Genomic DNA, 24884 nt, shown 5'->3' on the forward strand with positions numbered 1-24884 from the left:
AAATTGTAAACACAGTTTTTTCCAATTACAGTGCTGATAAAATAAAATTGTTAACGCGAAAAGGAGTTTTTCCTTACGAGTATATTGACTCAAAGGAAAAACTTGATGAAATTAAGTTACCACCAAAAGAAAAATTTTATAGCACATTAAACGACTCAAATGTCTGATGAGGATTATGCACATGCGCAAAATGTGTGGACTGAGTTTGATTGTCAAAATTTGGGTGATTATGTGTACCTGTATATGCAAACCGATATTTTGTTACTCGCGGACATTTTTGAAAATTTTAGAAATCAATGTTTAATCTCGTACGGTCTCGATCCAGCCCATTACTACACGACACCGGGATTGACATGGGATGCCATGTTAAAGCATACGAATATAAGATTAGAGCTCCTCACTGACATCGATATGGTAATGTTTGTCGAACGCGGAATTAGAGGTGGAGTAAGTCAATGCACCAATCGGTATGCTAAAGCTAATAATCATTATATGAAGGAATATAATGAAAGTGAGGGGACATCTTATATCGTATACTTTGATGCAAATAACCTCTACGGTTGGGCAATGATCCAGTCACTTCCCTATGGTGGCTTCGAGTGGATTGAAAATTTTGACAATAGCTTTGATTTCAACGTCTCTGATGACGAGGCGATTGGCTATATTTTAGAAGTTGATTTGGATTACCCCGATGATTTGCATGATAAGCATAGTGATTTTCCGTTTTGCCCTGAACGCTCGAAGCCACCTGGATCTAAAGAGGAAAAGCTCCTAACTACCCTCCTACCAAAGAGAAAGCACGTTCTCCATTATCGCGCGTTAAACAAGCTTTGGCGAATGGTCTTGTATTAGTAAAAATTCACCGTGTATTGAAATTTAAACAATCCACGTGGTTAAAATCATATATTGATTTTAATACAACTCGAAGAACAAGTGCAAGCAATGAATTTGAAAAGAATTTATTTAAATTAATGAACAACGCGGTATTTGGTAAGACAATGGAGAACGTGCGAAAACATGTCGATATTAAACTCGTTACAAAGTGGGAGGGTAGATATGGAGCTGAAGCTTTAATCGCGAAACCTAACTTCCACAGCAGAACCATTTTTAATCCGAATTTGGTTGCCGTGGAACTTAGAAAAATGGAGGTACTACTAAACAAGCCACTTTATGTGGGTTTAACAGTCTTGGATGTTTCAAAAACGTTAATCTATGATTTCCATTATGATTACATGTTAAACAAATATGACGCGAAAAATTTAAAACTATTGTACACCGACACTGATAGCCTCATCTACGAAATCAGATGCTCCGACATTTATGCAGACATGAAAGCAGATATTAAAAAATTCGATACGTCAGATTATCCGGTTAATAACGTGTACGGTATTCCGCAAGCCAACAAAAAAGTTTTAGGATTGATGAAAGATGAGTGCAGTGGAAAAATCGTGACCGAATTTGTTGGCTTGCGGAGCAAGATGTACAGTGTGCGAGTTGAAAACAAAGATGTTATAAAAAAGGCTAAAGGTGTGAAAGCTGTAGTTGTTAAGAAGGACATAGACTTTGATGATTATGTGTATTGTTTACAAAATGTAAAAATTCAATCTAGAACGCAATATTGTATAAGATCAAACCTTCACAATGTTCAGACTTTAAAACAAATAAAAATTGCTCTGAGTCCTTTCGATGATAAAAGATTTTTGTTAGCCAACAGCACCGACACCCTAGCATGGGGGCATTGTAAAATTGCAGAAATTATGGAAGATGATGAAGCATTGTAAAAAAAAGAGAGAGGAAGGAATTGATTGTTTAAATAAAAGATGTTGATTTTATTTGATGTCTTCTTTATTTTAAATAAACCTTAATCTAGTCACATGAATATATTTTAACTTTTTAAACTTATCTTAACTTATTTTAACTTTTCTTAACATTACTTTAACTTATTTTAACTATACTTTAATGTTAATTTAACTTATTTTAACTTTACTTTATCTTATTTTAACTTTTTTCTTTAACTTATTTTAACCTTTTTAAACTTATTTTAACGTTACTTTAACTATACTTTAACTTATTTTAACTTTACTTTAACGTTACTTTAACTATATTACATATCAGATTTTTTTATCCAACTATTGTGCGAGCTATCAAATCCAAGCCATTTTACATAGACATCATTACCACGAGTTTTCAGGACTTTCTCAACAAGATAAACATCTGGATACTGGACTTTCAGCAGTTCTTCCTCATAGAAACCACCTTCGATGGGTTGATTTTGGTAATCTTTCAGCTTGTATGTAACTGGTTTTGTCGATTTGACTTGCTCCACAGTGAATATTTCCGTTGTCCAGTTGTCCAGTCTTTGCCTCTATCAGTGTGCAAATTTTTTGGAATTCTGCCTTGTTTTAGAATAGTTTTCATGGCTAGAGAAATGTCCTTTCCATTCTTACTCTTTACAGCTACAGCCCAGGCATATTTGGAAAATATGTCTATAACTGTGAGCATGTATTTGAAACCTTTATTAGAATAAGAATAAGGTATCATTTCAACCAAATCTGCTTGCCAGGTTTCATTGATGCCACGCATTTGAACTCTTCGACGAGGATAATTTTTTCTAGCCTGTCTATGCAACTCTTTAACAACAGTTAACTTTTCATTGTCCATTTTCAAGGTTTGTTAAACGTGAATCCAATTTAGCGATGAATTTAGCGTTTTGAAAAGGTAATTCAAGTTGCAAATCAGTTTCAATCTGCTTAAGTTTTTCGTTAATTCTTTCCTTGATAGATTGTATAAGAATATTCAAGTCATCAATAGCTGATCTTGAAGATGATGTAACTGCAAAGACAGTTTTTATTTCGTTTTTAACAATTTGTTTTACTTGTCTTAAATTTACTGCGTCGTGTTGCTCTTCAGCGTCTTGCACGTTGCAAAGTCTTTTGTTATCAATATCGTATTGTCCATTTGGAGTAATTTTAAAACCAATTCCAGAAGGTCCAGGTTGTCCACGACTTGCAGTAGGTCGTGACAAAAGATGTCCAAACACATCAATGCTCATTTTAATACTAAGCTTTATTTGCTTGAACTCTTCTAATATATAATGCGAGCTTCACGTAGTTCTTCAATAATTGACATAATTTCATTATTGTGGCTCGGATTTCCAGCTTGCTGCGATGCTACTAGCAAACGGAATCGGTCAACTAGTTCATTGGGATCATCCCAATAGATGTAGTCTGGGTTAAATTGTTTCTTTGAAATCATAAATTGAGGTAATTTCTTTCCAAGCTTCTTCTTCTTCCCTTTAAAAATACCTCTACCCTTTTTTGGTGTACTCTTAAAAAGTTTTGCAATTATGTCAATGTATTTAGAACTCCTGTTTATGTTGACAGGTTCACTGGAACTATAATTTTTTCGATGTGCATTTGTAGCTTCAAGAATTTCTTTATAATTTTCTAAATCATCTGGACTTATTAATTCTTGTTTAGCTCTTTGTTTAAATAAGAGTTCAATCAACCCAGTAGTTTTTAAATATTTTTTCTTTCCAGCAACTCGAATATGAGGACCTTCTAAATCAACTCGTGTATCTCCAATCATAAAAGTACCATTAGGCAGCTTACGTACTCCATAAACCATGTCTAAAAAAGTTTTTCTGTTTTTATTCAATAATGTAATAAATTTATTTGTCAAATTTTCATAATCAAGATCTTCATCTGATGCTTTTTCAAAATTAGTACTCTTATCAAATAGAGTGTTATTGAGTAGTGTTTTATCAAATTCCTCCTCCTCATCAACTGCAGTAGAGAAAGAAAAATCATTTTTCTCTTTTTTTACTTTTTCTTTCTTAACATTTTTGAAAGGTATGTCAGTTACTTTAACTAACTTTTCAAGAGGTGTTACTATAGGTTGAAGAGTTTCTTTTAAAACTGTTTCTGCAGCCTCTTTACCCATTTTGAGTAAACGATGTTTTCGCCTAATAGCATCACTTGCTTTTGCTATTTGACGAAGTGTTTCTTGCTCTTTTCTATACATGTTTTCTTAGTGACAATATAAACTACACTAATTAAAAATTCAATAAAGTTCTTATATTTATAGTGTAATGAAGCAATCAAAACCTCTTCTGTATCTTCCCTCATTAAAATAACGGTCATTATCAATAACAACAAATCCATATTTGTCCGATTTCCAACATTCTGAACATAAATCGCGGAATTGAGTATAACTCATATCTGTATTAACATGATCTTCATAAACATGTTTCAAATTCTTTTCATCTTGTCTGAATAGAACCAATAAATTTACATTATCTCGAACTAGATGTTTTGGAATACGAGCGTACGTTTGACACAAGTAGAAACTGTCAACGTTTACATGTCTACCCATACAAAATAAAGCTCTAACATTATCTTGTTTTTCGCAAGCAATGTTATCAAAAAAGAATATTGAATTTGGTTTAGCGTCTTTTGGAGATACTACTTCTTCATGTTCACTAAATGGAAAGTACTCAACACCATTCACGTTACCGATGACATTTTCCAAAAATTTATATTTCGGTTGCTGTAGAGATTTAGAGTAGAGATAAATATTTTCAAAACTCAGACCATTTGGATGTATTATTAGGGAAAGAAGAGCATTTGTTTTACCACAATTTGAGGGACCACAGAAAACAGCTCGAATGCTGTCTAAAAACAGACTACCATGACGTTTAATCTTTTTTTCGTTTGTTTCTATATCTATACTAGTTATTGGCAGCATGACAGGTTGTTTCGTGAACAGCATCTTGACAGTAACTACCATAAAATGTATAAATACCTAGCTTATATAGTCATTTTGTCAGTTTCACGTCAACCATTGTAGAGTGAAGTATGATTCTGCATAAAGAGGTGAAAAAAGAACGCTATCAAGGAAAAGGTTTAATCAATCGTATAATCAATAGTTTACCGTTCGAGTTACATTTGCCAGGTTACCAATTCTGTGGGCCTGGTACAAAGTTAGCAAAGCGTTTGTCTCGAGGTGATCAAGGAATTATTCCATTAGACGCTGCTTGTAAGCAACACGACATTGCATATTCGCAAAATCGAGAAAATATTCAAGCTAGAAACGAAGCAGATAAAATATTAGCTAAGAAAGCGTGGGAACGTGTTACAGCTAAAAATTCTAGCGTGAGTGAACGAGCAGCTGCTTTAGATATTTCCGGAACCATGAAAACTAAATCTAAATTAGGTATGGGGATGAAAAGAAGGAGAAAATAATCCATAAGAAAGAAAAAAAGAAAAACAATATGTAAGAAGAAAAGAATAGCACTAAGGAAAATTGTCGATGCTGCGCGAAAAAGTATGGTTCCCAGTAATAATGCTGAAGAAACAATTCGAGCAGCTATGATTGGTGCACGAAAAGCAATAAAAAATGTTGGTGCTAAATCTAAAATTTTATCACCTCGAATTCTTCCTGTACCTACTAAAGTAGGTGGAATTCTACCGCTTGTTCCAATTTTTGCTGGACTTAGTGCTTTAGGAGCTCTTGCTGGAGGAGCTTCAGGAATAGCAAGGGCTGTTAATAAGGCTAAAACAGCTAGTGAACAGCTTTCAGAAGCTCAGCGTCATAATAAAGCAATGGAAGCTATATCGCTTGGAAAAGGATTACACCTTAAACCTTATCGGCAAGGACTTGGTCTCCATCTTAAACCTTACACTCAAGGAAAAGGAATTGGAAAACGAAAGAAACGAGCACCGAGAAAGAAAAAACGAGCATCAAGGAAGAAGAGAATAACAAGAAGGGAAAAAACTTGTTCTGAAGCTACCTCATCGTCCATTAACTGATTTTGATTTGTTGAAGTATGCCAAAACTATAAAAATACCTTATTTTCGCGGTGTTTTTATGCGAAATGAACTACCTATTAGTGGTCCTCGTCAATATGAATCAGGAATAATTAATCTTGATAATAAAGAAGGTGCTGGAACACATTGGGTAGCATATAAAAAATTTAGAAATGAAACAATGTATTTTGATAGTTTTGGTAACCTTGCTCCTCCAACAGATCTTGTCATTTATCTAGGTGATGGTAGCTTAATAAAATATAATCATGAAAGATTTCAAAATTATAATACATTTGTGTGTGGGCACTTGTGTCTTAAATTTTTATGTAATCAACTAAATATTAAGAGTAGCTTTAACCTATGGGACGTTCCACGTCAACAGAAACAGAGCTGTGGCCAAAAATTGGCGCAATGAAAAAAAACGTTAAAAGGCTTAAAAAATTCTTACACTCGTGTACTTTCAATAACAGGTGGGCGTTTTTGAAAATCCAAAATGGCGGCTTAATTATAAGCGAACAAAGTCAACAAAATCATGAACCCACAAATAATATCATAAATAAAAATGACAAAATCCATGGAAAAAAATTGAACGAAATTTTTTTTAACGTTTTTGGGGTGGCTTAATACAAATCTTAACTCAGATTTTGATTAGAGTTAAAAGATTAAAAATAGCGGAAGCAAAATGGTAGACAAATTTTAAAACTCCTTAAAATCGCTCAAAATTTGTTACTCGGGGGTTTTCGGGGTCGCTGATTACGAATATGACATCCGATTTCAAAAATTCAAAATGGCGGATCCAACATGGCCGACATTTTTCTTCAAATTCATTGTATTCGCTCAAAACTTGTTACTCTGGGGTTTTCGGGGTCGCTGATTACAAATATGCCATCAGATTTAAAAAATTAAAAATGGCGGATCCAACATGGTCGACATTCTTTTCTTAACTTCATCGTATTCGCTCAAAACGTGTTACTCGGGGGTTTTCGGGGTCGCTGATTATAAATATGACCTTAGTTTTTAAAATTCAAAATGTCGGATCCAACATGGCCGACATTTTGTTGAAAAATTCATCGAATTCGTTTGAAACTTGTTACTCTGGGGTTTTCGGGGTCGCTGAATACAAAAATGACCTTAGTTTTAAAAAATTCAAAATGTCAGATCCAATTTAATCGGTATTCCAATTTAATATTTTTTATAAGAAATAAAAAGCTGTTTGTACTTTGGCCTTTCTAGTAGCTGAAGCAAATTCTAGTAGCGTTTGAGTATCGTAATATTTTAACCGTTTTATTTGGTTCAATTATAAATCCGTGACAGGATCAGAGATAAAAACCAATTGTGATATGGAGTAGTTTTTTTTGTTCTGGTTCTGTCAAAGAATTGTGTTCGTTCTTGACTTTCATGCCATGTTATGGCCTACACAATGATCAAAAGATCTGGCCCCGATTTGGGTCATGGTTAAATTTCTACACGGGCAAGGACTGAATCCCTTATAGCGAAACTCTGGTGTCCGTCCGCAGTTTTCCCTAACAACCGTTGCCATGGAAACCGTTACTATGGTACTGGTTGTTATGGTAATGGTTGCTATGGTAATGGTTGCTTTGTTTACAGTTGCTATGGCAATGATTGTCATAGCAACGCTTGTTATTGAAATCATTATGTGGAGCTCCTGATTGATTTTATGATTTTTTCTTTGTCTTTTAGACCACGAAACCCCAAAGAGGTAGGCGCAATGCGCCTGCTTCTCTCACTGATTTTTTATCAGGCTTCGTTACATCAATGTACAACCAATTGTAACATGCGATAGTGTTTTTGCTATGGTTCTGTCAAATATTTTTGTTTGTTAGATATGATATTTTTTTTTGATTGCCTTTAGCACGTATTTATAATTGAATTAAATAAAACGGTTAAAATATTACGATACTTAAACGCTACTAGAATTTGCTTCAGCTACTAGAAAGAACAAAACTTTAACTCTCTACAAATAGCTTTTTATTGCTTCTAAAAAAATATTAAATTCGAATGTCGGCCATGTTGGATCCGTCATTTTGAATTTTTAAGAACTAAGGTCATATTCGTAATCAGCGACTCCGAAAATCCCTGAGTAACAAGTTTCAAGCGAAATCGATGAATTTTTTAACAAAATGTCGGCCATGTTGGATCCGCCATTTTGAATTTTTTAACTCTGATGGCATATTCGTAATCAGCGACCCTGAAAACCCCCGAGTAACAAGTTTTGAGCGAATACGATGAATTTAAAGAAAAATGTCGGCCATGTTGGATACGCCATTTTGAATTTTCGAAATCCGATGTCATATTCGTAATCAGCGACCCCGAAAACCCCCGAGTAACAAGTTTTGAGCGATTTTAATGAGTTTTAAAAATTGTCCACCATTTTGGTTCCGCCATTTTGAATTTTCAGACTCTAATCAAAATCTGAGTTAAGAATTGTATTAAGCGACCCCAAAAACGTTTAAAAAAGTTTCGTTCAATTTTTTTTCTTGAATTTTGCAATTTCTATTAACGATATTATTTGTCGGTTTGTGATTTTGTTGACCTTCTTCGCTTGTAATTAGGCCGCCATTTTGGATTTTCAAAAACGCCCACCTGTTATTGAAAGTACACGAGTGTAAGAATTTTTTAAGCCCTTAAACGTTTTTTTTCATTGCGCCAATTTTTGGCCACAGCTCTGTTTCTGTTGACGTGGAACGTCCCCTATATAAAAGTGTGTAACTATTGTAAGCTTTCAGTATAAAATCTGATAGCAAGATGAGTGATTCATTTACTTTAACGTTAACGGGAAATTCTTCAGTTCTTGAAGCTGAATATTTCCCTCCAATAGAACAAAATTCTAATAAAATTTATGTACTTGGTCTTGTTGAATTGTTGACTTTTAATTCAATTCCTAATATCGATAGAGGAAATAATAAGGTTTACATTGGAAATCAAATAATTCATATTGCAACTGGAAGTTATGAAATTAAAGACATTGAATCTTATATACAAAATTTTGTAGAAATCGGAACTGTCATTAGTATAAAACCGAATAATAATACATTGCGCAGTGTAGTTAAATCAAATTTGCCAATTGATTTTAAACCTATTGACTCGATTGGTAAATTGTTGGGATTTACATCGCAGCATCTAGCACCTCATAGAGCATCTTTGTAATGGGAATTGTTTATAATCAAAGAGCTGTTGTTGGTGGAAACTATAAAAGTCAACCAACATGCAAGAGTCAAATCAGTCTAAAGTCATCTTACAAGGTGTTAACACCACAGAATCGTATCTTTTTTCAAGAACTAGGTCTGAAAGTTCAAGGAAAGAAAAAACGAAAACAAGACAATTAATCTACATATTTTGTGGGCGCTGTTGCAACAAAAATGGACGAACTTCTCAATATTCCAGCAGCAGTGAATTTTGATGAGTCTATAGCTCATTATGAAATTCATACTCATCAACCGTATGCTTCTTCATCTTTTAACAATAGTGATGAAATTCGAATCGCAGTACAACATCAAGACTTGTGCATTTTGCCTAGTAAAAGTTCATTACATATTTTTGGCAGATTAGCTAAAAATGATGGAAATACTCTTACGGAAAACGTGCATTTAAGTAATAATGCTGTATGTTTTTTGTTTGATGAAATTCGCTATGAACTAAATGGAATTGAAATAGATCGATGCAAAACGTTGGACATACTACAATTATGAAAAATTATGTCTCGCAAAACTCCTACACAGTTAAATTTTATTGAAAATGCTGGGTATTCAAGAATGGCAGCTGATGCAAGACTTGTATTGGAAAATGGCTATTTTAATGTCACTATACCACTCAGCATGATTTTTGGTTTTGCCGAAGATTATAAAAAAATCATTATGAACGCTAAACATGAACTTATTTTAACAAGAGCACGTTCTGACGTGAATGCCGTAATTCAAACAGGACAAGGAGGTGATGAAGAATTTAAAATTTTCATCAATAAACTTGAATGGATGGTTCCATACGTTCTACCTGCAGATAATAATAAAATAAAACTATTAAAATTTATTGAAAAAGATCCATTAATTTCAATAAGCTTCAGATCTTGGGAAATGTATGAATATCCTCTAATTCCTACAAGTTCAAAAGTTTTGTGGCAAATTAAAACATCAACGCAATTAGAGAAACCACGCTATGTTATTGTTGGATTTCAAGCAGCGAGAAAAGATAAACGTAAAAAAATATGCTTGTCATTTTGATCATTGTAATATTACAAACGTTAAACTCTTTTTAAATTCACAATGAGTTTCTAAAACAAGCATCAGTTGATGTACGTTTAGAATTTGAAGCAGGAATCAACATGCCGGCTGAAACCACTGCCTACTGCTTAATCATACCGCTATATAAGTGCTGCTGTAAAAGGAATTGATGAAGTTGATTCCACATTTACTACTTTACAATCATTCTATGAAAATTGTGAAACTTTTTTGTAAAACAAGAATTGAATAACTTAAAAATAAACATGAACAATTTGAAATAATACAACTGTCTCTCTCATTATTTTAAAAACCTTTTCCTTGAGTTTTTTTTTAAATTTTTACTATTTCTGAAAATAAAACTTAAAACTAATACCTGAAAATTAACATGAATAAGGAAGAAAATAATATTAAAACCAATTTATAGATAAATATATATTTTTATTATTACACAGGCACACAAAAAAATAAAAAAGTCAAAACCCAGAGGTTACACCCCCCTATCCCCATGTCTTTGGGGTCGCTAAAACTGAATATTACCATTAAAAATTTTTTTCATCGGCCATTTTCCCGCTACCACCCCCTTACACCTGCTCCCGGGGGTTGGAATTTCAGTTTTAAAAAAAGTGGAGTAGGGTGTCTATTCTTATGTTTTTTGGGTCGCTTAAACCAAAAAAGACTACCAAAAACAAATTCTTCCCTCCCTTGACCCCCTACAACTCCCTTAACAACCCTGGGGTGAGGGGTCGAAATTTGAATTTTCACGAAAAGTCGATTACGGTGTCTAAACCTACGTTTTTTGGGTCGCTGAAACCAAAAAAGACTACCAAAATCAAATCCTTTCCACCTCCGACTCCCTACAACCCCCTGCAATAATTTTTTTCAAATAAAACGAACCGATTTTTGGAAAATTGAAAATTAAATATTAATTATCAAAAATTATTGCAGGGGGTTGTAGGGGGTCGAGGGTGGAAAGGATTTGATTTTGGTAGTCTTTTTTAGTTTCAGCGACCCAAAAAACGTAGGTTTAGACACCGTAATCGACTTTTCGTGAAAATTCGAATTTCGACCCCCCACCTTTCGGGTGTTAAGGGAATTGTAAGGGATTAAGGGAGGAAAGAATTTGTTTTTGGTAGTCTTTTTTGGTTTTAGCGACCCAAAAAACATAGGAATAGACACCCTACTCCACTTCTTTTTAAACTGAAATTTCAACCCCCGGGAGCAGGTGTAAGGGGGTGGTAGCGGGAAAATGGCCGATGAGAAAAAATTTTCATGGTCATATTCGGTTTCAGCGACCCCAAAAACATGGAGATAGGGGGGTGTGACCTCTGGTTTTTGACTTTTTTATTTTTTTGTGTGCCTGTGTTATTAATGTGAAAATTTTATATTTTATAAACATCAATATTTAAAAAAAATCCATTATAATTTAATTAAATTTAAATTCCAAAGCGTTGTACGTTCCACCCAAGTACTTCATGTACAACTTGTTTGAACTAGCAGCTTCTCGCATCATCTCCAGGGTATTTGGCTCTTCATCAAACAATTTTACAAACCTTGCAGGTAAAAAAGTGATAAACTCATTATCCACTTCTGTCATAATCCTGGATCCAAATCGTGTCTGCACTTTTGTAAGTTTGTTGATCATGTAGCGACCCTTTGGAACCAATTCGGAAAGAGGCTTTGTTGGAAGGGTAGCTTCCATGCGTCCAACAGCATTAACTTTTTCTAAATCCATTTTTTTTCTTGTGGTTTACGTAGACAAATCTAAAACAAAAAAGACAGAGAAAATACACATTAAAAAAGATTATTTATAATATAATTTAATTCTAAAATAATATCTGGAAAATCACCTGAAAATAAGCTTGAAGAAATGCCGTAAAAGAGATGAAAAACAAAAAAAAAATGGCTAAGATATATTAAGAAAAAGCTGCAAAGAGTCTAAAAAGACACCTGAAAATAATCTTTAAAAAATAAACAAAACACAAAGAAAAAAAATTGGTCAAGATTTTTGAAAAAAAAGATGCAAAGAGTCTATAAAATATCCTGAAAATAATAAACTGAAGGAAACCTAGAATAATATCTGAAAAACCTGGAAATAAGTTTTAAAAAAAAAATACTGAAAAATATTAGAAAAAAAATTTTTTTTTTAAATGAAAATACAATCTGTAAGGAAACCTGTAAAAAATCCTAAAAGAAAGCCTGTAAAAATAAAACCTGAAAGGAAATTTGTAAAAAAAAACGAAAAAAAAAATGTTGAAGAATAAAATCCTAAAAAAGCCTGTAAAAATATAACCTGAAAGAAAATTTGTAAAAATAAAACAAAAAAAAATGTTGAAGAATAAAATCCTAAAAAAAAGCCTGTAAAAATATAAGCTGAAAGGAAATTTGTAAAAAAAAAATGAAGTAATAGACAAACTTGTACTTACTGCTGCTCAGGGATCTGGAAGAAATAATGACTGGTCGCTGTGAAACCGCTTTATATAACAACAGTCCCCCACTTTTCTATTTTTCCCCACTACTAATAAAATGTGCACGCAGTTGTCAACTCCCTAACATGCGCGCGCAATTTTTCTTATAGTATATTAAGAAGTCTCTCTGAATCAAGACACTCACCCACTATTATATAAAAACAATTTTTTATAAAAAGTTGTCTTTTATTATACCATGTAATTGATACATTTTATTTTTTACAGTCTCCTCCTTCTGATGATGATTCGAGGAGCGTATGCAATAACTCTAACGCCTAAAAAATAAAAAAAATTATTATTATTATTATTATTATTATTATTATTATAAAATCAATTACATGTGTAACGACAATGATTGGACTGACAATAAGATCATCATCATCATTTTCATCATCGTTGTCATCGATGGTTGAACCTTGACTATGATATTCATCATCATCTTCACTATCAAATTCATCATCATCTTCACTATCGAATTCATCGTCGCTATCAAAAATTAAAATTAAAATTCTCTCCGCTCCATCGTTGCTATCATCATCATCAAAATGTGTGTAGGAATTTGTCTTTTCAATTTTTTTTTCTGTTATCTGCAAAAATAAGAAGAACCTGTAAATTTAATATATTTACAAAAGGTTAATGTTAATAAAAAATATTAAATTAAATAATAAAATAAAGTGGTCTGCAAATAAAGAGTAAACTTTAAGTTTAAGAAAAAGAAAAAAAAAGCTGAGAACACACGAATTTGAAAAAAAGCTATTAATCACACTAAAAAAATAATTTTGGGAACAAGGGTTAAAGAACCTTATAAGAAAAGCGGAAATTGATTGAGAAAAACTAAAATAAAGTGGACTGAAAATAAAGAGGAAACTTTAAATTTAAAAAAAAGAAGAAAGAAAAGCTAAGAACACACGAATTTGAAAAAAAACTATAAATCACGTTAAAAAATAATTTTGGGAACAAGGTTTAAAGAACCTTATAAGAAAAGCGGAAATTGATTGAGAATAACTAAAATAAATAAAAATAATAATAAAGTGGACTGAAAATAAAGAGGAAACTTTAAATTTAAGAAAAAGAAGAAAGAAAAGCTGAGAACACACGAATTTGAAAAAAAGCTATAAATCACGTTAAAAAATAATTTTGGCAACAAGGTTTAAAGAACCTTATAAGAAAAGCGGAAATTGATTGAGAATAACTAAAATAAAGTGGACTGAAAGTAAAGAGACAACTTTAAATTTAAGAAAAAGAAGAAAGAAAAGCTGAGAACTATTCTTTTAAAAACTTGAAAGAAATTTCTAGAAATGTTGTAATCTGGAAAAGAAAAATTAAAAAATAGGAAAAGAAAAAAAAACTAAATAAAGAACCTGAATGAAATTTCTAAAAAATGTTGAAATCAGGTAATAAAGAAAATTAAAAAGATGAAATAAAAAAATCATTAAATTTTTTTTTTAAAAACGTAATCTGGAAATAAACAAAATTAAAAAAAGAGTAACTGAAATTTTTTTTTTAAATCCTGAAAGAAATTTCTAAAATCGCTGAAGTCTGGTAATAAAGAGAAATTATAAATAAGAAAATGAAAAAAAAATTTTTAAAAATGTTGAAATCTGGTAATAAAGAAAATTAAAAAGATGAAATAAAAAATTATTAAATTTTTTTTTAAAAACGTAATCTGGAAATAAACAAAATTAAAAAAGAGTAACTCAATTTTTTTTAAATCCTGAAAGAAATTTCTAAAATCGCTGTAATCTGGAAATAAAGAGAAATTAAAAAAAATAAAAAAATCCTAAAAACGTTGTAATCTGGAAATAAAAAAAAAATAAAAATGAAAAAAAATCCTTAAAATTTTTTTTAAAACGTAATCTGGAAATAAACAAAATTAAAAAAGAGTAACTGAATTTTTTTTTTAAATCCTGAAAGAAATTTCTAAAATTGCTGTAATCTGGAAATAAAGAAAAACAACAGAATTTTGCAGAGGAATCTATACTTACTTACTTACTTTAATGATTCCTTTAAGAAATAGTAGAAATGAGCTATACTTCTATGTGCACCGACTGCTATAATCCAGTTCCTACTCTCTCTCTTACCCCTTCCTAATTACAACATAAACAAATTTGACTGGTAGGATATGCACATTTAATAAAAAATATTGAAAATAAAATGAGATATTATTATTATTATTTAGGTAATAATATTATGTCAATATTTTTTTATCACCACACTGCGGACTCGGCGCTTTGTGAGTGATAGGGACCTCTTTCGGTTGTTGTTACGACGATGACACAAACATCTACATGTTGTTTTCTTTTTTGATGATTTGGATGAGGTTTGTGATGACTCAGACGAGAATGATGATGATTCAGATGATGATAGTGATTCGGATGAGTCGGATAATGATTCGGATGATAATTCGGATGAGTCTGATGATGATTCGGATGATACGATCATCTTACATGAGAATGATGGGTCATTCTCATTATTATATTCTTCTGAAACATCTTCCAGTATATCTGTCATCTATAGAAAAAAACATTTCGAAAAATAAATGTTATTTTTTCTTAATGCTCTTTAAATTAAATTAAATAAAATAATTTTTACTTTGATTTATCAAATATTTTTAATTTAAATTACTTGAAAATTATGATTTTACTTACCTCACTGTCACTTATATTTATGACAAGAACATCTTCATCAGCACTACTGCTGTCTAAAATGACAGTGGATGATTCCCTGTCATAAATGGTTATGGTGTATTCCACGTCAGTTCAACACAAAAAATTTTATTAGGTTTTGGGATTCGGTTGAAATTGGGTAGATTATAATTATCCTCTGGTGGTAATAAATAAAATCCCCAAGCGATTTTAAAAAATTTCAAAAATTGGCGGACATATTGGATTTTTAATTTTTTTGTACTTTTTTTTTGAAAAATATATATCTGTGCTTGTTCTTAACGGATTTTAGTTTATGACCTCTTAAATTGTTCGTATTAAAATATACTTTTATTTAAAAAATTAAAATTAAAAAAATTATTTAAATTTTTTGTTTAAAAAATTAATTTAATTTTTTGAAAAGCCATAGAAAAAATATGCTACCTTCAATTTTGATCATTTTTTTACCATTTGTAGACATAAATGTGTTGAACTTGTCCTGAAATTTTCATCGTGGGACAGCCAGTAGTTTTTGAGAAAAAAAATAAAACGTAAATCCTTGCATAGCGCTGTAGCGCTCAGTTTTAATGCCGCACGATTGTAAATGGAATTTTAATGAAAGTACGAGTTTTGATTAACCCTAGAACTAAAATATGATTTTTTTATAGACTAACGAAAAACTGGGGTGGTTTGGTACCCCAGATTTGAAACAATTGTAAAAGGTTACCTTTTTTGTAATTTTTTTAATTTGTCAACAATGTGGTTAATTTGAAAAAATTAAACGGATTTTCAAAGGTAAATAGAGACAATTTTATTTTGATTAAGGCAACTTTAAAATTCAAATATTATTTACAATATATACAAATGTTAAATGATTTTAAAATAGAATAAAAATCATTTATTACAAAGGAGGTTTCTATTTTTTACGGGGGAGTTTCCGAGGTCTTACAGTTTTTCTTTATTTACCTTTTAAAATCCGTTTAATTTTTTCAAATTAGCCACATTGTTGACAAATTAAAAAAATTACAAAAAATGTAACCTTTTACAATTGTTTCAAATCTGGGGTACCAAACCATCCCAGTTTTTCGTTAGTCTATAAAAAAATCATATTTTAGTTCTAGGGTTGTAAAGTGTGTATTCGTCGTGTTAGCAAGGAACGATATGTAAAGGTGTGTGAGTGATGAGAAATGGAAGGGCGACAATTCAAGAAACGAAAAGGAGTTTAGAATGATTAGGCAGTGTGGTCAGAGCACCCGTGCGAAAGGTCGTTGAGACGACGGACTCCCGAAAGAGGGGTGTCAGAATTATAGCTTTGCGGAGGCAATAGCAAATTTAGTGCCAGCCCGATAGGGCGGTTGGTGAACGACCCTTATCACCGGCATTTTTGTTTCCGCGCCGGCTGGGCGTCAGGCGATTTTGGCGACACCGAAATACAACATAATTTTGTTTTATACAATTTGACGACGTCCTGAAGAATTGGAATTCCATACATTACCCGGAGGAGAAACTGGGAAACCGGATTGATTCTTAGAGGACTGCAAAACTCGACTTGATAATTGAATTATCATTATACTACGAGGTAAACCCTCTATTTTATTATTTGTAAAAAATAGTCGCATCCAGCCGGATAGCTACTAACTTCGAACGATTGGTATTTATATATACAATTAAATTAATTTATCTGACCACATTTCTTTATTCGAAATTATCAAATCATTCAATCGAAAATTCATATATTATTTGTACTCTATTTTTCTTTATTTCACAACGATTGTCGAAGTGATCATCACGAAATCTTGTTTGTATTATATAAAATAATTTCCTTTTTTTTTATCGATCAAATTCCATGGTAGCATTTCTCAGCGTGTGTCCTTTCTGAGTGTGAATGAGATTGATTTAAACTAACGATAAATTTTACATATTGATTGTTATTATTAAATTGGCCAATTTTCAAATTCAAAGTTTTTTTTTGTAAATTTGTGCTAAATGCATAAAAGGAAATAATTTATGTAAATAAAATGCTCACGGTTTAATTGTTAAGGATTTTAATAAAGAAATACTAAAAAATAAACTAAACTGTTACAATTGGCGCCCAACTAGAGGCCTTCGAAAGTTGATCGTGATTAGAAGTTTGAATGAATTTAAAATAATTTGTGAATTTTCTAATATTAAATTTTATTTTCATGAAATGATGACTCGAGGGAATAAGAAAGACGACGAAACAATCGACCCACAGCAGTTGTTGACAAAGCAGCAGGCACAAATAAACGAGTTGAAGGACGAATTAAAGAGGATACATGATTGCCGGACAATTGCTGATAAAGAAAATGACACACTGCGGCTCGAAATTTGTCGACTGAAAACAGAGCTCGAGAAACAAATTAATAATAAGGTCATCCAAAAGAAAAATAAGGAGACGACAATGGATGGAGCTGGTATAAAAGAAGGTAGTATGAGTCACGTAGAGGGGAATATAACTCATTCTCCGGGTAAAAATCCGAGACATGAAAGAGATTCTTTTAAAGATAAAAATTTGAGTAATTTTGACGAAGGGACTACAAATAAAAACGTTAATAATTTATCCGGATATATAGAATTAGGTAACGATGACGACGTGTTCAATAATAGTCAAACGGGTAACGGAAATGAATTAATAAAGGGCATCTTAAACTATTTTCAATCATTACAAATCACCGTAACTTTACCAAAATTCGACGGAGGCAAGAAAAACCCAGTAGAATTTATTAAAGAAATTGAAAAATATTTTATTAAAAAGAATATTACCGAAGATGTAAAAATGTTAGTGATAGAGGACGCGGTAGTCGGAAGAGCCAAAATGTGGTACGATGCACGCGCATTTCCATTTATAAATTATAAACACTTTAAAGAAAAATTTTTAGAAGAGTTTTATTCTTTAGAAGCACGTATGACAGCTAAAACAGAATGGGAAAATAGAAGATGTCCATCGAAGGACCGATCTTTGCAAGCGTATTATATCGAGCAATTACACGGGGCAAAATATTGTTTGACGTCATTGAAAGAATACGAAATAAATTATTTAATCATAAGACAATTACCGCAAAGAGCGCGTGAAGTTCTCGTTACAGTAGATTATATGGATACAGCGAAAATATTAAAAGCATTAGCACGTTTAGACGGTACGCGCGAAGAAACAAAGGAGGGGACATCATCGGGAAATAACGAGCGAACGAACCCTTCAAATGCATATAATCAGAAAACAGGGTATAAATCGGGAAAACCGCCGAGTATACAAAATGAAAGTAACAACGAACAACGCGGTCCACCAAATAATCGGGTAAATTGGCAACGCAACGACGGAGAACAAAATCAAAATTGGAGACAAAGTTCGGTACCGGTCGCGCGCCCAAATCAAGGTCCAAATAGCGAAAATTATTCACAAAGAAATAAATTGTCAAATGATACGGAGAATAGATCGGAAAGAAACGCGACACTATCGAATGTGAGGGCCATTCAAAAAACTAACATGTCCGAATTCGAAGAAGAGTTATGTTGGGACATTGAACCGGAAAGTGAAGCCAAATTATCTGATCTCGAAATGAAAATCGTTAGTCCGAGAATCCGAGGAAACATAGGGGAACAAGAGGTTGCTATTCTTGTAGATTGCGGTAGCGAAGTAACGGCTATATCGGAAACATTTTTTGATCAAATTAAAGGAAACATAAAAATTGTGGAATTGCCTGTACAGAATTTGACAGTCAACGTGGCTGTGGGTAATAAGGCCACCGTAATTAAGCGACAAGTTCAATTAGACTTAAAAATCGGAGAGGAAATATACGAGTCACCTTTTTTGGTAGTTCCGGGGTTGGCGACTAATGTACTGGTAGGCGTTGACTGGTTGGCGCGCTTCAAATGTGTTATCGATGTGGGTAGACAAAAAATTAGTCTCAGGGATGTTGAATTAGCAGAGGCACTAACTACATTCCGTATGGCACGCGAAATAAGAGCAGCTTGTAGAATAATTCACTCAAGTGGATTTTTATGGTATGAGACAGAGGAAGCGAAGTGTAGAATCGGGAACGGAATCACAAAAATCGAAGAAAAAAAAGATTTAAAAGAAACGGAGATAATGGTACAGGGGGATGAAAAGAGCGTGCGACAAATGAGTGTAGAGAGTCTATGCTTCGAAGAACAGGTCGAAAAATATTTAGAGGAAATTGAATCGCTAAAGGAAGTAGAAAAGGAAAAAGTCCGAGAATTATTATTTAAATATAGAGAAGTTTTTTCTGATCAACCCGGGTGCACAAATGTATATGAACACAAAATTGTTATAAAAAATAAAAAGACAATTGTACGTAAGTCCTATCCGATCGCGTTGAGTAAAAAACCGTTAGTAAAAGATCAAATGCAAGATATGTTAGAAAAAAATATTATCGAGTTTTCAGATAGCGATCATTGTAATCCTCTACATGCAGTACCCCAGAAAAACGGGAAGGTACGGTTATGTTTGGACGCACGCTTCATAAATGCATGCATTCTTTCCGATAACGAGTCACCACCTCGAATTGACGATCTGCTCCAAAAATTCGAGGGGGCAAAATTCTTCTCAAGCACCGATTTAGTTCGCGGATACTGGCAAATTCCCCTGGAAAGAAATTCACGAAAATATACGGCGTTCCTTCATGAAGGACACCTCTATCAATTTACCCGGGTACCGTTCGGGTTAAAAACGGCAGGAAGCGGGTTCATTCGGGCGCTTCACTTAGCATTGGGTCACGAATTAGAGGAGTTTGTATCTTGTTATATAGATGACCTGGTTGTAGCGTCGAGAACATTCGACGAGCACTTGGATCATCTGAGTCGGTTATTCGAAAAATTGATTATCGCGGGGTTCACACTTAGCTTGGAAAAGTCAAATTTTTTTAAAAGAGAAGTTTCATTCTTGGGATTTAAAATTTCGGCGGAAGGGGTAAAGGGAGAAGAAAAAAAATTCGCGGAAATTGAGGAATTTCCATGTCCCAAAGATAAAAAACAATTACAGGCTTTTCTGGGGATGTGCGGATACTACCGTCGTTTCAGTATCAGACATTCGGATTTTGTGGGTCCATTTCGGGATTTACTGAGCGATAAGGGTAAATGGGAATGGACGGAAGGTCATACGCAGGCCTTTCGTGCGATGAAAGACAATTTCATAAGAGCAGTGACTTTGAGTCATTATCAAGCGGGAAAGGTGTTTAACTTGCAAACCGATGCAAGTGACGTAGGTTTGAGCGGAATTTTGTACCAAGTCGATGATGAGGGCGAAATTCGAATCATAGCGCTGACGAGTAGGGTTCTAACCTCGTGCGAATCGAGATATACCACATCCGAGAAAGAATTACTGGCGATAATATATTCGGTAATGAAATTTCGAAAATATTTATTGGGGTGGAAGTTCAATATAATAACGGACCATCAAGCGTTGACCTTTTTGCTATCGACACCTTATCGAAATGCCAGACTTATGCGATGGATTTTATACCTGCAGGAATACGATTTTGATATATCACACTGTAAGGGTGTTGATAATATCGTCGCAGACTTTTTCAGTCGGAATTTCGGCCAGGAAATGATTGTAGAAAACAATAACAATTATTTGTTATGTAAAATTATTAATCAGAGCCTTGGCGAAATGACGATGAAAAGTGCGAATATAAATGCGTTAAACGCGGATATTAAATTCAATAAAGAACTTATATCTGAGTTACGTAATTTGGGGATATTTCAGCAGGCCGATAAGGAAATTAAATTGTTGATGCAAAGGGTGTCAAATAAAATTGAAATTAAGGAAGAATCCGGAATTTTATATATTCGAAATAAACACGATAATAAATGGAGATTGATTGTTCCGATTTGTTTAAAGGAAGTAATTCTAAAAGCGGTCCATGAACAATTTGGCCATGCCGGCGCGTATAAAATGTGGAAATATATTGAACAAAAATTCTTCTGGAAATATTTGCGGAGAGACGTGAAAATCTACTCGAGAAGTTGTGACTTATGTCAAAGAACAAAATGTAGTAATCAAAAAGCGGAAGGCGCGTATCAAAATGTAATTTCGAATCAACCTAACGAATTAGTAGCTGTCGATTTTTATGGTCCGCTGCCGACGTCAGTAGCAGGAGTAAAATATATTTTTGTAGTCCTCGACGTGTTTTCGAAGCTCGTAACCTTGTACCCGATAAAAAGAGCGAATACGGCCGTTTGTTTAAAAAAATTAAAAGATAACTATTTTCGAGAAATAGGAAAACCCGCGAGAGTGTTATCAGACCACGGGACCCAATTTACCTCACCCTGGTGGAAATCCGAATTGGAAGGGGAGGGAGTCGAAGCAATATTTTCATCAATCCGGCATCCACAATCGAATCCAGTGGAACGTACGATGCGTGAGCTCGGGAGGTTTTTTAGAACCTATTGTGCCGATAGACACACCGGATGGGCTAAATATGTAGGTCTGATACAAAATTGTTTAAATTTGGTATGTCATCAGAGTACGGAATTGGTACCATACGAATTGCACTATGGGCGAGTTCCTAAAGATCGATTAACGGAATTATTCCCGAAATTGAAATCAAATTTACCAACACGGGATATTCAATTGCAAGTAGCGCGTGATAAATTGGAAAAAACGTGGTCAAAGCGAAAAGAAAAGCAGAAGTCAGTGAGTAAGGTGAAATTCGAGATCGGTGATCAGGTGTTGTTACGTGTGCCTCATTTATCCGACGCATCACAAAGAGTCATTAATAAATTTTTTCATTTATTTGAGGGTCCTTACGTCATTAGAAATATTTTAAATTCGAATGCGTTTGTTTTGGGTGAACCGGAGAATGAGGATATCATAAAGGGAACTTATAACCGCATCCATTGTCGTAAATATTGGACGAGACCTATAACAAAGTAAAAAAAAAAAATTGATTAAGAGGGCGATGGGGTGTTAAATTATCTCGAAATCCTCTTTGATTCGTCTAAAAAAAAAAAAAAAAAAAAAAATAAAAAACTAGCTGGTGTCTGGTAGAATTGTTGTGAGTCGAATTGTGTATATAAATAAAAGTAAATTATTGTTTTACCGACGATACAACTTAAATAAAAATTTTTTTATATCATATGTGATCTAAAAAAGGGGGATTGTAAAGTGTGTATTCGTCGTGTTAGCAAGGAACGATATGTAAAGGTGTGTGAGTGATGAGAAATGGAAGGGCGACAATTCAAGAAACGAAAAGGAGTTTAGAATGATTAGGCAGTGTGGTCAGAGCACCCGTGCGAAAGGTCGTTGAGACGACGGACTCCCGAAAGAGGGGTGTCAGAATTATAGCTTTGCGGAGGCAATAGCAAATTTAGTGCCAGCCCGATAGGGCGGTTGGTGAACGACCCTTATCACCGGCATTTTTGTTTCCGCGCCGGCTGGGCGTCAGGCGATTTTGGCGACACCGAAATACAACATAATTTTGTTTTATACAATTTGACGACGTCCTGAAGAATTGGAATTCCATACATTACCCGGAGGAGAAACTGGGAAACCGGATTGATTCTTAGAGGACTGCAAAACTCGACTTGATAATTGAATTATCATTATACTACGAGGTAAACCCTCTATTTTATTATTTGTAAAAAATAGTCGCATCCAGCCGGATAGCTACTAACTTCGAACGATTGGTATTTATATATACAATTAAATTAATTTATCTGACCACATTTCTTTATTCGAAATTATCAAATCATTCAATCGAAAATTCATATATTATTTGTACTCTATTTTTCTTTATTTCACAACGATTGTCGAAGTGATCATCACGAAATCTTGTTTGTATTATATAAAATAATTTCCTTTTTTTTTATCGATCAAATTCCATGGTAGCATTTCTCAGCGTGTGTCCTTTCTGAGTGTGAATGAGATTGATTTAAACTAACGATAAATTTTACATATTGATTGTTATTATTAAATTGGCCAATTTTCAAATTCAAAGTTTTTTTTTGTAAATTTGTGCTAAATGCATAAAAGGAAATAATTTATGTAAATAAAATGCTCACGGTTTAATTGTTAAGGATTTTAATAAAGAAATACTAAAAAATAAACTAAACTGTTACAGGGTTAATCAAAACTCGTACTTTTATTAAAATTCCATTTACAATCGTGCGGCATTAAAACTGAGCGCTACAGCGCTATGCGAGGATTTACGTTTTATTTTTTTTCTCAAAAACTACTGGCGGTCCCACGATGAAAATTTTAGGACAAGTTCAACACATTTATGGCTACAAATGGTAAAAAAATGATCAAAATTGAAGGTAGCATATTTTTTCTATGGATTTCAAAAAATTAAATTAATTTTTTAAACAAAAAAATTAAATAATTTTTTTAATTTTAATTTTTTAAATAAATTTATATTTCAATACGAACAATTTTAGAGGTCCTAAACTAAAATCCGTTAAGAACAAGCAGAGATATATATTTTTCAAAAAAAAGTACAAAAAAATTAAAAATCCAATATGTCCGACAATTTTTGAAATTTTTTAAAATCGCTTGGGGATTTTATTTATTACCACCAGAGGATATAATCTACCCAATTTCAACCGAATCCCAAAACCTAATAAAATTTTTTGTGTTGAACTGACGTGGAATACACCTTATACAGTTATTTTTGCTGTCCGGTACAAAATTATTTTCTTCTATTTTCTGTATACCAATTTATGAACAAAATAAATATAAGGAATTTTATATATTAAAAATTCAGGACGATTAATTCTATCACTACAATTTAAACTGTTAGAAGGCTGAGACAAGAATGAGTCCCACTCGCTTGTGAGCCACCTCATTCAGCAATCCCTACCATCACTGCATCCCCACCATTGTGATATATGTACCACGCTTGACAGACCTTAACTGAAACAAATTAAATTTTAATGAATCAACATCTACTGATGTTGATAATAAGAAAAAATATTAATAAGAAAAAAAAGGTAATACAAATAAAAAACACAAACAAGAAAAGTTACAAATTAAAAAATAAACATTATTATTATTATGCAAATGAAAAAATTGTTTAAAGACCGTGGTATGAAAAATAAGAAATTTTAGTACAAATCAAAATAAGAAGTTCGAGTGAAAAAAATCGTAGTACAAATGAAAAAAGAAATACAAACACAAAAGAAAAAGTTTCGATGAAAAAAGTAGTACAAACAAAATAAAAACTTTCAGTACAAAAAAAAACATAGTGTAAACAAACTGAAAAGTTTTAGTACAAAAGCGTAATACAAATAAAGCAAAAAAAATACAAATTTTCAATACAAAAACCGTAGCATAAATAAATGAGAAGAAAAAGTTTCAGTACGAAAACGTAACACAAAATAACACAAAAACGTAGCAAAAAAAAAGAAAAATTTCAAACCAAAGAGCGTAAAAATTAGTAAATAATATCACATTTTTGTGTCATCTACAATCTAAAATCATCACATCTTTTTCATCACATATTTTAAAACTAATTTAAATACTTTTTTCTTATAAAACTAATTTAAATACTTTTTTCTTCTTCTAAAACTAATTTAAATATTTTTTTCTTCTTCTTTTAAAACGATAAATAATTCACTAATATAACTTCTTTTTTAATTCAACGGTTCTTTTTAGTTTTCTTCTCTGTTGAGAAGATCGTTATGTAATGTGGAGCACTGTTCTTCTATCAAAATTTCATCGTAAATCTCCTCATATGATTTCAATGGACTTTT

General features: G+C 32.7%; 2 protein-coding genes across 3 annotated transcripts in view; both read right to left on the reverse strand.

The window, feature by feature from the left end:
- Positions 1–24884, reverse strand: part of LOC122503877 — a 49948-nt gene that overhangs the window by 11112 nt on the left and 13952 nt on the right. The window lies entirely within an intron of this gene.
- On the reverse strand, positions 11793–16720 carry LOC122503869 (protein starmaker-like). The gene is made up of 6 exons (XM_043614617.1): positions 16648–16720; positions 15159–15211; positions 14722–15021; positions 12849–13097; positions 12734–12785; positions 11793–11806 (listed from the first exon to the last, which is right to left on the reverse strand). The coding sequence occupies exons 1-6, from the start codon at positions 16718–16720 to the stop codon at positions 11793–11795; spliced, it is 741 nt and encodes a 246-aa protein (XP_043470552.1).

The sequence above is a fragment of the Leptopilina heterotoma genome, unplaced genomic scaffold (genome assembly GCF_015476425.1).
Source record: "Leptopilina heterotoma isolate Lh14 unplaced genomic scaffold, ASM1547642v1 Lhet_271, whole genome shotgun sequence".
Lineage (NCBI taxonomy): Eukaryota > Metazoa > Arthropoda > Insecta > Hymenoptera > Figitidae > Leptopilina > Leptopilina heterotoma.

Coding starts and splice junctions, on each gene's coding strand:
- LOC122503869 (XM_043614617.1), bottom strand. CDS start 16,720: ATGATAATTCAATTATCAAGTCGAGTTTTGCAGTCCTCTAAGAATCAA. Junction 15,022..15,158: donor TAAATATAAGTGACAGTGAG/GTAAGTAAAATC, acceptor TTTTTTCTATAG/ATGACAGATATACTGGAAGA. Junction 13,098..14,721: donor AGCGCCGAGTCCGCAGTGTG/GTGATAAAAAAA, acceptor TTATTTTTGCAG/ATAACAGAAAAAAAAATTGA.